This window comes from Malaclemys terrapin, chromosome 4 (assembly GCF_027887155.1).
Source record: "Malaclemys terrapin pileata isolate rMalTer1 chromosome 4, rMalTer1.hap1, whole genome shotgun sequence".
In the NCBI taxonomy this organism is placed as follows: Eukaryota; Metazoa; Chordata; order Testudines; family Emydidae; genus Malaclemys; species Malaclemys terrapin.
In genome coordinates this window covers 54976443-54990946 of record NC_071508.1, presented here as the reverse complement: position 1 = coordinate 54990946, position 14504 = coordinate 54976443, and the positions used below count along the sequence as shown (strand labels likewise).

The 14504-nt window shown below is 43.0% G+C and overlaps 1 protein-coding gene across 1 annotated transcript; it reads right to left on the bottom strand.

Annotated features, from left to right (window-relative positions):
- Positions 1-25: 25 nt before the first annotated feature.
- On the bottom strand, positions 26-8654 carry AKIP1 (A-kinase interacting protein 1). The gene is made up of 6 exons (XM_054025180.1): positions 8569-8654; positions 8156-8282; positions 4777-4854; positions 3084-3197; positions 1625-1675; positions 26-471 (listed from the first exon to the last, which is right to left on the bottom strand). Exons 2-6 carry the CDS (start codon positions 8270-8272, stop codon positions 328-330), a joined length of 504 nt encoding a protein of 167 aa, XP_053881155.1. The 5' UTR covers positions 8273-8282; positions 8569-8654; the 3' UTR covers positions 26-327.
- Between the last annotated feature and the right edge of the window lie 5850 nt (positions 8655-14504).

The window sequence follows — 14504 nt, the reverse complement described above, 5'->3', positions numbered from 1 at the left end:
TAAAAAATAATTCTCATCTCAAAGATTAATTTTTATCCTTTATTCCACTGATTGCTTGACTTAAAAATAACCCCAAACTCTGGGTGATATGTCACATAATTGAAATTAAGGCATATTAATACAAACATTCATAATGTCCATGTACACAATGACCTATAATAGCACTGAGTGTACAATAAGTAGACAAAGTGAGTAAAATAGAAGAGGCCCAGAGAAAGGAAGTTGTTAAAGTGCTAAAGAGAAACAGATATGCATAGCTTGTTATATTAATTCATTAGGAGACCATAGTATTGTTTTATTCCTTTGATTGCGGAGAGAGAGAGATCATCATATACTGAAAGTTAAATCAATACTTTGTCCTGCATTAACATCCACCATATGTGTCTGTTTCACCATATCGTCTGAGGTTGCTGTGACAGAATAGGTGCCAGGGGAAACTTCAATGTAGAGATCTTTGGAAGCCTTTCTAGCCTGAAAGGGGAAAAAATAAACAGTAAGTAATGCTGTTTGGTTGTCTTACCTAGACAGAAATGGAATTTTTTAGTTTATATAGTTACATTTCAACTGATATTGACATACTAACATTTTTCAAAATATACTGGCAGGACGGACGTTAGTGGTAGCAAAATTTTTCTGTCCAATACAAAAATTAGCAAGCTGTGATTGTAAAAAATTGCCATATTCAAATCCTTTCATCTTTTTTTTTTTTACATATACTTAGGTAGAAATAATGTGCTAATTAGCTATCCTCTAACACTGGGAAAAATAGGGTTGTCAAAATAAATATAACTTAAATATGGGTAATAATACAAATTTAGTAGAAAAAAAATCTTGTTTGGGGTTCTGATAAAGATTCCATATTTCTCAATTTATGTGACCCAGAAGCCATAGCAACTGGTTCCTAAAACTGCTTCAGCAAATTAGCCTTTGGAAAATGTAAAGTATTTCTCTTCTTCCCACTGACCATTAAGCCTACTGTGTCAGAATTATACCTCTCCACCACGTTAGTGCAATGACTGACACCCACAACCAAAATTAACTTTCCACGGTAGCAGCAGATAGTGTGTTCAGTAGTTAACATCTTTAAAGAGAATTCTGAAACACCATGTGACCTCCTCCCACAGTGGAATTTTCTAGGCCAGATCCTTGGCTACGATATGGTCCCTTTGCATCACTCAAGCAGCACAGCTGGCTCAAAGTTACACCTGCCTGGCTTTGCTCCAGTACAGGAAAGGTGCCAGAAGTACACCAAGGTGTGTCTGAAGGACTGCTGGTGTAAGTTAGAGAATGCCTAAAACAATTTAATCATCCACTTACAATTCCTCACAAATTTTGCATCCATCCAAAATCCAAACATGGATCACCTTCAATAGGCATGTGCCAAAATTTCACAATCTGGATTCCATTTTGTGTGTGCACAAACACTTGTGTGGGTGTTCGTTCTATCACTCAGACCTATATGCAGTGGTGACAGATTTTGCACATGTACATTCTATCATCTGTGATGGCAGATAATAGGGCAAAACATTTTTTTGCATTATCCTTGAAACTTTTCACTTGACTATAAATAGAAGGAGCTAGAATTTTAATTCATTGATTAGATTAAGTAACTCCAAATACTAACAAGTTGTTTGGGGGTTTCAGCTGGATTTGACACTGGAGAGGTTTCATTTTTCTGGAAAAGAAGAGGAAAGATGCTAGTCATTAAATTCCTTATCCTGTCAGTTCTGGATTCTGTTTAGTGTCCCACTTTGGGGTCTCTTTCATCGTCCGTTAGTGTTTAGTTTATGCCCTGAAGCATTTTTCCAAATAAGTATCTTGCTATACTGGGTCAGAAAGAGTGCAGGGGAATTTTGATATAATTGGATTTAAAAATCATGGAAACATTAAGTTTTGCAAAACCTAAATTTGGCTAAACCTGTATTTTGGTCCAAAATGTACCTGGTGAAGTCCCTGTAAGCAGCAAATACTTGCCTTTCCAATAAAGGAGGGCACAAGAAAGATGGAGTAGTCTTGTGTCAAAATGCAGAAAGTTCTAAAACTGAATTTACGCAATACAACACCTAAAACATTAAAACTGGATCGTGAGAAAAACTCAGATCACTTTAGTTCTTAACTGGAGTCCTCATTTATTATTTTAATACAATTATCCCAATATGAACCTCACAATCTGCTGTCATAAGGGGGTAAATTAAGCTAGTCTGGCAGGCTGAATCACTGAATGCTGTTGGTTCCACTGTTCAGTTTACCCCTACAACATGATACATTATTATGGAGCGTGCTGCAAGGACCTACGATAGGAAAATTATATAAATGGCAGGAACGATTAGTGGTAAAAATATGAAAACGAAAGTAGGAGAGACATCTTTGATCATTGGTAAAACTAAGAATGCTTGTTAACACTCTGGCTGAGAAATGGAAGCTCTGAGTACACTGGAAGTCTGAATTAGAACCTTTATTCAAAATCAATTTTAGACCTTTCATCCTTCTGACAGTCCAAAGGCATACTTTGGCAGCTGTGCCCCTTTCTGGTGCTGCTGTCCCCACGCAATTAGTCTCCTTCAGCCAAAATAGCTAATAAATCCTGTGTCACTGTATTACTATTGTTATTAGAAATGCAGGATAGGATTGCTGCAATGTGAGGACAACGGGGTGAAAGTGCCTTGGAAGTTGAATGTGTGTTACACTGCAGTGTGCCATACCAGTGTGTATCATGGCCATGCAGAGACCTGCATTTAGGATCCTGTTCCTTTGCTATGCAAGGATTGGGAATACAGCACACACAGCCCTGGAAAGGGAGCACTTGAAGGAGTGACTTCCTTCTTCCTACTAGCAGGCATTTGGAGTAACACCGCATGTGTCTTCTCCCACCCCCTCAGCTAGAGGGAAAGATCATCTCTCTCTAGATTCTTATATTGGCACTCATCACTGTAGTATTTGAGCACTTTAACTGAAATTCAGATTAGTGTGACAAAGAGCCTGGAGAGGGGGCAGGCACAGGGGGATCCCTGAGAACATTATGCAGACATCTCCATGTCTTGGATGAGGAAAAGAATGAAATTAAACATGAGCACTACACTTACCTCTTGTTCCAATGTCTGTAACAAGTTTTCTGCTGCTTGTCTGCTGTGATATCTGCAGATGTGTTTAATTTCATTCTCTTGGCATCTACTTGCTGGCACGTAGCTATAATATTTCTGGAAGACAGTTAAAGCAAAGAGGATTACATAGCCAAACATCACAACCACACCTAAGAAATCCCTTCTTTCACAGTGAAAACTAAAGAGCGGAAACGCACTGTTGACCTTTTGAATTAAATCAGCTGATTTGTTCCCTTGTTAGAAATGGGACTATACCCTGAAGCATCAAGTGACTTGAAACCAACCCCTTCAAACAAAGTACTTGAGAATGACTCTACTGCCATCTGCTGTTCCCACTCAAACAAAACACATGAAACTTGTGTAGATTTGCTCTGTTGGGTTCCTAGATGATGAAAGTAGAAAGTTCAGTTTTACTTATTTATTTCCTCCATCTGATCAGACATGTGGCCAATATACATTTTTGGTTCCAATTCCACTACCTTGCTTTACTCCTTTATGTTACAAATGGAAACAGTTTACATTTGGCAATTGGTTAGTCTAATTTTTTTGTTTATATTGTACATGTGCCCAAAATTACATAAAAATAGAACAGCTACACTGACATAATGGATAATATGTCACATATCATTGCATCGTAAAAGTCAGGGTGGATCTCTCTGTAGTGAAGTTTGGGAGAAAAACTTTTGACATTAGGTAAAATTTTCCAAAAGTGCTGAAATGACTTAACAGCCTAAGCTCCATTTTCAAAAGTGAGTTAGTCACTTATGAACACAAGTTCCACTGATTTTCAATTACACTTACACACTTTGAAAATCTGACCCTAGAATGTATGGGTAAGAGAATCCCCCCTCCCAAAATTATGATCTTGGAGAGCACAAAGGACAGCATGGTCTAGTGGACTGAGCATGAAGGGTGGAAGCCAATGACTCTCATCCCCATCCCAGCTCTGCTACTGATTCCATTGAGATGTAGCAAGATTTAGGGTCCTGCCCAATTTCTTCTTTTGTAATATAGAGATAACTTCCTATCCTGATTGATGGTTGACTAGCGTTTACACAATGCTTTGAAATTATAAAAGGTACTGTCCAAAACAAAACTACTTTAGTGGTGTGAATGTCTGTGTACCATTGGAAGCAATTGTGTCTATAGATGCATGGGCACTTTACACGGGTAAATAGTGGTTAACAAGATTTATCTAGCACAGACAAGATGTATGCAATGGATAGCTCCTCCCTTTGAAATTTCTCTTTCTGCCCATAACTACTCCATAATCAAACTTTTCTTCCAGCTGAGAGGAAGAAATGGGCAGCCGCCTTAGGCTGTTCCTCCATTACAGTTCCATCAATGCTAGGAACAGTGGGAATGTTAGTACAGGCCAGGTGGTGGTAGTGTACATACCAGCATATTATCTAACCCAACTCAGAGCAGATTTAAAAGACAGTGGTAAAAATGCATCAGTCTAAACTTGCTCTCACACAGATACTATGGTGAGGGTGGGAGATGTTCCTAGATTTCTTGTTTTAGACAAGGCCCTAGAAGCCACTACCAAAGCTCTTATTGATCAACTTGTGAGGTTGCTCTGAATCTCTAATTCATTCCTAACAGCAATGGAACTGAGCCACTAACAGGCACCACATTAGGATATTTCCCCCCATCCCTCCCACATAAAATTTACCTCACACTCCTTTGTGGTTCGACTCATGAACTCCACTACTGAAGCAAATGCTGCATTGAGACGTTCAGAATCTTCTTCCTGTGATTAAACAAATTTGTATAAGTCATTATGTCATGTTATTTGGTTGAAAGCAAAAACCTGCTGAGGCACCTCTGCAGCTCATGCCTTGTGCATTTAATTCATAAAAGCCAGTCCAGTTGGACATTACTGCAGTGATGCTAGCAGCTTAAACAACAAAATCCTGCTTAGTTCTGACAGTTTTCTCCACAGTGAAACTGAACCATCTGTAGGCTATTACTGTATGTTATGTGGTCAATTAAAAACTATGTCACACTGGCTTTACTCTATCCTTGGTAACATACATCAGAGGCAATGAAGACCTTTACTGTATGATTATATTCAGTCAACCCACGGCTACTATGTGAAACAATTACCTGACTTCAGTCTTTCTCAAAGCACTGAGTTAGATAGTAATTTATTTGTTAAGCAGCCTTGAAGATTTCATGCTTGCTTTGACTGTTTACCAAACAGAAAGGTAGCCAAGCTTGACTTTGTACTAAGGGATATTAAAGCGTCCTCATGTGTTATAGCTAATTAAAATGTAAACGCTACATGTCTAAGTCCTGCACATTCATATGATAGGTCCCTATGGGACCTGAGGTATAAGGGCAATCATTAAGGATATGTCTATAATTAAAACACTGCAGCAGTATTGTCTCTCAGGGTCTGGATTTTCCCCTGAGAGATGCAGCTATACCAATGTAAGTTTTCAGTATAGACCAGCCTTAGATTAACATTTTTGTGAAACTGAGTTTCACATGCATTAGTTTATATTCACTGGTATTTTCAATCCTAGAGCTCTCTCAAAATAAATCTTTTTCATTACATTCAATTTGCCTTCATTTCAAACCTACATTATTTAAACAATTGCTGTTAACATGTCACCTTCAAAGCTCAAGGTTAGCCGTGTCTTGACATGGGGCAATACTCAGTCAGCAAGTCGGGCTGCGATGCTTTTGCAACCCTCTCTGTCTTGCATTGATTTCACAACAAAGGCCTAGTCTTCACTTACCGGCTGGTCCGGAGGCACGCCATCGATGTTCTGGGATCGATTTATCGCGTCTGGTTAAGATGCGATAAATCGATCCCGGATCGATCCCGGAAGTGCTCACAATCGACGCCGGTACTCCAGCTCGCCGAGAGGAGTACGCAGCGTCGACGGGGGGAGACTTCCGGCCACGTCTGGACCGCGGTAAGTCCGGAGTAAGGTACTTCGAATTCAGCTACGTTATTAACGTAGCTGAATTTGCGTACCTTAGTCCGAAGTCCGGACTAAGTGTAGACCAGCCCTTACACAGCAGCCTGACAACTCCACATGGTAGAAAAACTAGGGGAGTCAACTCACTGTGACCATGCTGAATGAGTTTCAGTAGAGCATGATCACTCCCTGCATGAGCAATAGAGAACATACCCCCTTGTTCCAATTTAAGTGTCTGCAGATATATACAGGTAATCTATTTAAGTTATTCAGGGAAGGGCTCAGTCTCCTTACCTGTCTGTAAGATGCTATACAATTCTCTATCGCTATAAATTAAACACACCCACCACCTAGAAAATACCCAAGCACCAGTAACTGCTTAGTTTGAGAACACTGTTTAAAGTATTTTTCATATTTAACAAATTAAAACCATAGTTAACAAGCTGAAGTGTAAATTACTGTAATATATTAGCATCAATTCATCCATCACTAAAATACAGATACCTGGGGGGCTAGATGTGACAGCTGTTTAACAGCACACAATTTCAGGCAGGAACTAAACACTACCTTACACAACTGAAATTGTGTGAGGAATTTTTAGGGAACTAACACCATTGTGCAAGACTGGCTTTGGCTACTTAAAGCATTATTGCGCTGCAAGCAAGTTAGCCTACATTACTCTTGAGGGAGTTTATGGTGACGGAGACAAACATGATTTGTGTGTGCTGAGCAAGTCATCCAAATACCCAAAGGAATATAGGGTGAGATTTTAAAGAGACTTGTGCTCTCAAGTCACTTAGATACTTTTGAAAATCCTAGCCATAGTCAACATGCACTGACTCCTTACAATATTTATTCTTAAAAGTTATGGGGCATGGGACCAAAATTCAAATGGTGCCCTTACTTAAATCTCAGTATGCCACTTAATAGTGGACCTTTTCCTCAACAAAGGCTCAACTGCTCACTTTATTTTTCAAATCATCTTGCACATTACTTAATATGGCCAGGTGTGTTATATTGTCATATACAATAACTGCATATTTTAGATCCCCAAAGTGCTTTGAAGATAAAAAGAAAATTGTATGTGCCAAGTGTCTATACATTATATTAAACTTAGCTATTAATAATACAGAAAGACTGCAGAACTATATTAAGCAAAAATGCTATTCAACAGATGTGCAAACACAAGGGACTAGTGGTGGGATCTACTTATCATGTCACATGTTGAACTCAGGGCCAGCTCTATGTTTTGTAAGAGCTGTCTGCCAAGACATACGGGACTTCCCAGCTTCCTTTGAGCTGTAACTTAGGGCTTATCTACATTTTATAGCGCTCTAACTTGCTGGCTCAGGGGGGTGAAAAATCCACCCCTGAGTGCAGCAAGTCTGAGTGCTTTAAAGCACTAGCATAAACAGGTGTCAAGCGCTGGGAGCCACACTCCCAGCGCTCAGAGCCAATCCCCTCATGGAGGTGGATTACCAGGAGCGCTCACATGTGACCACACTCACACTTCAAAGCGCTGCCGTGGGAGCGTTCCCGCGACAGTACTTTGAAGTTTCCAGTGTAGCCATGCCCTTAATCCCCCATTTCCACTCTTGCCTAAGCAGGGAGAATGGACTGAAATTCTCTGGCAGAAGCAAGAGGGATGGGCACTAGAGAAAGTATACAAGTGATAAGTTGGTTGTGGAAGGTTTCCACCTTTAAACAGTATTTTTAGCTGCCCAAAATAATGATGCCAGGTTTCCACGGTGACATTGTTACAGCCCCATCTTCTATAAGCAATGTCATCAATGAGTTGTTACAGACCTGACACTATAGAGTCAGAGAAGAGAATCTGAAGTTCTTCTAGCCACATAAAGTCTGGATTTGTTTGGTTCAGCAAGCAGGTCTTCAAGAGAGGGTACAGGGGGGACACAGCATCCCCCAAATCCGTAACTGCCCTGGGTAAATCAGAAGAGGCCGCAACCCTCCACACTTAAGTGGCTATTCACACCTAAAACTAGCACTGGATTAACTACCCCTGTACTCTTCCTGGAGCGCAAGGGAAAGCTGCACTGATTGTTCCTAAGGGTTCGTTAGTAAAAGCCAGACTGGGAGGAATTGCTGTTTCTAGACACTGACCACAGGCTCCGGCCAGCTCACTTTCCGCCGCTTAGCCCGTTCCAGGACTTCCTGAGCCAGCCCTGCCGTGCGCTGAGCGATGCCACAGGTCCGCCTCGCTGGCCGGCCGCTCGCCATTCCTCGGGCCCTGGCCGGAGAGACACAGGCAGACTCATCAGAACAGCCCCCCAGCTGGCTTAGGGGGAGACAGAGCCCAGGGGTGGGAAGTGGGGGCCAGCTCCCCTGAGGCTATCTGTGCTGTAGGCTCAGCGGGGCAGGGCCTGGGCCTGGGCCTTGCCAGGCAACCCGACAACCAGCAACCCCAGAGGCAGGCAGGGCTGGGAAGCTCCCCAGAACTAGCGCCGAGGGGCCGCTGCAGACACTGCCCCACAGGGCTGGGGCAGGGCCTCGGGCCGCCCGGCGGCGGCACTCACCGTGTCTCGGTGCAGCGCGGGGGGGAAGGGAGGGAGCAAGCAGCAGGGCGGCTGGCTGCACAGCGACAGGCGGGCAGGGAGCAGCGCCTCCCTCCCCGCGCTTATCAAGGCCAAACTGCCGGCTCCGCTAGCTGCTGCGGCCTCGGCGGGGCGGGGGCTGGTGCCGACTGCAGGCCGGTGCGCCGCGGCCGCAGCTGCTGCTCCTCTCGCCCCACGCGGGCCGTGCCTGCGGCTGGAACACGGACAGTGCATCACAATGCGCGTGCGCTGAATGGCCGCTGCAGGCGGGCGGCCCGCGCTGGCTGCTCCGCGGGCGCGCCCCCCGCCGCCGGAGGAGCTCAGCCCCGGGCTTGTTCCCAGGGCCAGTTCTCCCGGTTCTATAGCCGGGGCTCTGCCTCGGGGAAAGCGGTCCCCGGGCCCCGCAGCGGGGCTTGCCCGACCCCGCGCGGCTCCCAGGGGCGATGCACCCTCCCCTGCAGCTGGAGGTCGCTGTTCCCCCTTAGGGTCAGGAGTACAAGAATGGCTGAACTTCAGTTTCTTAGCCCAAAAAACCCTCTCGGCATATTAACGATATGAACGTCCCCATGGCAACCCCGAGCAGATTATAACCCCTGCTCCGTAAAGTTCCTTGAAATTGCATTAGTCCTCTTTGTCAAGTGCAGGTCTCCTCCTATGGGCTCTAAATCAGTGGTTCTCAACCAGGGGTACCCGGAGGACCCAGAGGTCTTCTGCGGTGGGGTGGGGGACATCAACTCATCTAGAGATTTGCCTCGTTTTACACCAGGCTACATAAAAAGCACTAGCGAGTGAGTACAAACTAAAATTTCATACAATAACTTGTTTATGCTTTTCTATATGCTATACACTGAAATGTAAGTACACTGTTTACATTTCAGTTGATTTATTTTATAATTATATGGTAAAAATGAGAATGTAAACCATTTTTCAGTAATAGTGTGCTGTGACACTGTTGTATTTCTATGTCTGATTTTGTAAGGACGTATTTTTAAGTGAGATGAAATTTAGGGTGTGCAAGACAAATCAGACTCCTGAAAGGGGTACAGAATTCTGGAAAGGTTGCTCTAAGTGACTCCAGATGAAATGTGTCCCATTTACAAATAAAATGATTGTTTTAGTTTAATTGTCAGACCTGCAAATGCAGTCTGGGCTCCCAGAGCTAAGCAGGGCTCTGTCCGTCTCCTACATCATCCCCAGTTTTGTAGACCTGACTGTATTTGAAGATACACAAGCTGGAACAGAATCTACAGCTCAATCAGTCATAGCAGCATTGAGTCTGCAAGGCAAACAGTAGTAAGAAAAGCAGTAAAAAAGTTAGTTTTGTCACTAAAATTAGCAGGTGGGACAAGACGCACAAAGCTAGAACTGTTGAATAACAAGGGGCCAGTTTTATGTAGTCATCTTTAGGAGTACCATACAACTGCTCTTAAGTCATTAAGAACAGCAGGGCTGGATTTAGGACAGGTGACCTAGGTGCTTTGGGTGCTGGGCTTTGGGGGTGCCGTTTTTGTTAATGACAAAAGGGAAAATAGAACATTTGAAGTAAAATGTTTCAGGTATTCTGTATGTGGATTCATTTTTCACTAACCTCCTAGAATGTTCTGGACCTTTGTAGAATCTCGTAGAATCTTCCAGACTTTCTGAGAACTACATTTTCCTCAAACCTCCTAAAATGTTGCCTCACGGGTATATAAGGGCGGGAAGTTGCAAGCCAATTAGAGAGGAGATATGAGAATGATCTGAAGTGAAGTGAGAGCCCAGCTGCGATACTGTGAACCTTGTTTTATTCTGTAATTGTGAAAGTGTACTTGTGTTGTAAGACTTGAAGAGTGTAAGTAGCACCTAATTAAGGACATATTTACTGAGACACCAGAGATATATATCGAACCCCTCTCTACACAACAATATAAAAGAAATACTGTTACTTCTTTTGCCATGCTTAACACAGAACATAGACTTTTGCTTTCCCTAATACTGTCTGTTTTCCCCTGTAGAAAATAAAAGATGTCACAAGAAGCCTTGGAGCTCAGTAAGCAAAAAGCTTAATTGCAATCTAGTTTGCAACAAGGGGCAACTTTGATGGGAAAATACCAGAAACAGAAAAATGTAGGGTTAACATTCTAAGACTGTCACCTACTATAACACTATTTAATACTGGTCCAGCCAATGTTGGTGCAGTTCAATTTCTTGATGTTAGTACATTCCAGTTATTCTTAAAATTAAAAAGTTTCTATAAGCTTAGAGGAAATGAATTTTTTTATTTGTTTATATATGGCATGAATAAATATAGGTTTACAGATCCCAGTGTGCAGATTTAGCATCTTATATGACAGAGATAAATCATGTATGCGCAAATTGTGTATCAAAGTCATGACATGGGCTACAAATGTAATAAAAAATAAGGTATTTCAAAGTTTAATGAAGGTTTAACTAACTCAGAGCCCTTCCCATCTAGTTCCCCATCTATGGCTGTTGGGGACTTTTGCTGCTAGCAATCGCAGATGGGCCACATGCCATTTTAGGCAATTTCATCATACCATCCCTTCTATAAACTTATTAAGCTCAGTCTTGAAACAAGTTAGGTTTTTTGCCTCCCCACTGCTCCCCTTGAAAGGCTATTCCAGAACTTCATTCCTCTGTTGAGTGGAAACCTTGGTCTAATTTCAAGCCTAAACTTGTTGATGGCCAGTTTAAATCCATTTGTTCTTGTCTCAGCATTAGCACTTAACTTAAATAACTCCTCTCCTTCCCTGGTATTTATCCCTCTGATGTATTTATAGGGAGCAATCATATCTCCCCTCAGCCTTTGTTTGGTTAGGCTAAACAAGCCAAGCCCTTTGAGTTCTCTACATGTAAAAGGACTTGTATCTCATTTAAGCAATATTATACACAGTGATTTAAAGCAGTACTCTACCTTGGAGGTATTACAATATTATATTTCATGACATTATATGCCAGAAAAAATCCTGAAGTTATTTGTAAAGCAATGGAACACTTCATAGCTACAGCTACACTTCTTGCAAAATCACTTTCTGTGAAACCATTGCTCTTTGGTGGTATGTTTAAAATGATATGAAGAAAAATGACCACACTTCATGCAGCTGTTGCTTGCTACATAATGCCAGTGCTATAAAGTTGCACATCTACATAAAGAGCACAGGGTCCTGGTCCAGTTTTGGAGCATTGCTGCCATTGTGTTCTCCTGACAATTTCAAGGTGGTAGCTCAGCAAAAATATGTAACTATAATGTAATTTGTCATTCATTAAGTTGCCTTTTAAAATGAACAAGGCAGTAATACTTTCAAGGATATTTAACTAGTTACTTTTGCTGTGGCGTATCAGAGTTTATGAGAATACAATATTACTACTATTCAATACAAAAAAAAAATTTTTAAATAATTCTCAGGGCTGCATTGGAACCAGCAAAAGCACAGGAAAGCTAAAGTCTCGTTTCATTCTGGGTATGCGGAGTTTTGGTTTGATGCTCAGATATAAACCCGTCAAACTTGTGGTTTATATGGCATTGCTGACAGACCCTTACCTAGAAAATTGAATCCTGTCCACATGCATTGTGGCATTGAAAGCACTGTTGCAAGTTACTGGAAGGATGGTAACATATCCTTAGGCCTGATTGTCCATTCTACCCAGGCCTCTTTACACTGTTTTGATAGCAAAAAGATTGTAAAACAGGCATATATGTGCATCAGAGAACATCCCCAGTGTAGTGGGACTCACGCTGTCTCTACATCCTCTGGAATCAGGGCTACACCACTCCCTCGGAGGGGACTGTACAGGAAGCTGTTGCAGCTGAGTATATGTTAGAACAGTTCTGAGGGTTTCTAACCTATGCTGGGGGGTGAGGGGGAGGCATAGAGGGAGGAGCAAAGTGGGCATACAAACCTTCTTTACATTCAGTTGCTGTGCTCAGTGCAGTTTGGCTAGAGCCAACAATCAGGCATGTTGGCCCTGATTTTCAGTTCCTCCATCCCTCTGTTTTAGGCTTTGCCTGTGCTAGCTGTAATCTATCCAGCAAAGGAAGAAAAGGACCCTCTCTTAACTTACATTTTATCAGCATCTCTCAATTGCTTCATTAGAGCAGCAGCCAGCTGCTTGCCAGAGACTCACTTTGTAATAAACAAGCCCTTCCCAGCTGGCCTGAAGGGATAAATTTAAGCACACGCTTAAGTCTCCCTCTTCAGCAGTGCACTTAAACATGTGCTTAGACCAGGGGTGGGCCACATCTGGGTATGGAAATTGTATGGTGGGCCATGAATGCTCACGAAATTGGGGGTTGGGGTGCAGAGGGTGGTGAGGGCTCTGACTGGGGGGGTGCAGGCTCTGGGGTGGGGCTGGGGATGAGGGTTTGGGGTACAGGAGGGTGCTCCCAGCTGGGATCAAGGGGTTCAGAGGGCAGGAGGGAGATATGGGCTGGGGCAGGGTTTGGGGCATGAGAGGGAGTCAGGGGTGCAGGCTCCAGGTGGTGCTTACCTCAAGCAGTTCCCAGAAGCAGCAGCATGTCCCCCCTCCGGCTCCTATGTGGAGGTGCAGCCAGGCAGCTCTGCATTCTGTCCCGTCTGCAGACGCCGCCCCTGCAGCTCCCATTGCCATGGTTCCTGTCCAATGGGAGCTACAGGGGTGGCACTTGGGGCGGTGGCAGCGTGCCGAGCCTCAAGGCTGCCCCTATGTGTAGGAGCCGGAGGGAGGTCGTGCCACTGCTTCTGAGAGCCACACGGAGCCACAGTACACAAGGATCAGGGCAAGACCCCGACCCCGCTCCCCGATGAATGCCGGAGCGGGGCAAGCCCCAGACCCTGCTCCCCGGCGGCAGCTCGAGGGCCAGATTAAAATGTCTGAAGGGCTGGATGCAACCCCTGGGCCGTAGTTTGCCCACCCCTGGTTTAGGCGCTCTGCTGAATGGGGCTTACACCAGCAACTGGGATGAAAAACAAGTTGGTTCAGGTGTTTTCAGTGTATCTGTTTCATTTGTTTTACATGTTGGTGAGAACAGTCAAGAAAGATCTTCCCCATTCCCCTCACCCCCTAGTTCCCAGAAGCCGGGCTTCTCTCTTTGGGCAGGATTTTCAATGTTCATTTTGAACAGCTACTGAGACTAGAGGCTCAGTCACCCATACCTTGTTTTTTTTTCAAATGACAATGTAAGCGCTTTGCAAAATTACATTTTTTTAGCACTTTAGAGGAAATCTAAAAGGTGGGTGACATGGGTGGCTGCCCCAGGTTTTAACAGCTAAGGATGTCCCTTGGATGGATGTATATAATAAAATTCCAGGATTGTCACTCTGTGCATCGTTCTGAAGCCTAGAATGTCTGTTGAGTCTGTGTGAAGCCAAGAAAAGAACTACAAGCAAGGCTGAGAGTTCTTTCTGTTTACAATATGACCCAGGTTCAATCATCACTGGGATTTGTGGTCTGTTCCCATCCAATTTTAAATTTTCAGCCATTTTTGGCTTTTTTAGACTTTATTAATTATCCTCATATGACAGCATGGGCTTTCACGTGGGAGGTGAATATTTATCTCCAGTTGCCTGGACAACTTATTTTGGGACACCCAGTCCCTGCTCACTGTCTGAATACATATAGGTTGTTTCTGGTTCAGTACAAACTTAGTACATATAAGACTTTATTCTTGCCTCACATAAAAATAACAGAGAGACAAAGTGGGCAAGGTAATATTTTCTATTGGACCAATTTCTGTTGATGAGAGAGAGACACGCTACACTGCATATAAAAATAACAATAATTTTAATATATAAATGATTAATATGTTGCACTTATTTATTGCCTTTTATCTGGGGCTTCTCAAAGTGCTTTACAAATATTAAAGTCTTGCAAAGTCCTTATATCTCTTTTGTTGGTTTGTAAACTGAGGCACATATACCTTATGTGATTAACCAAGGTGA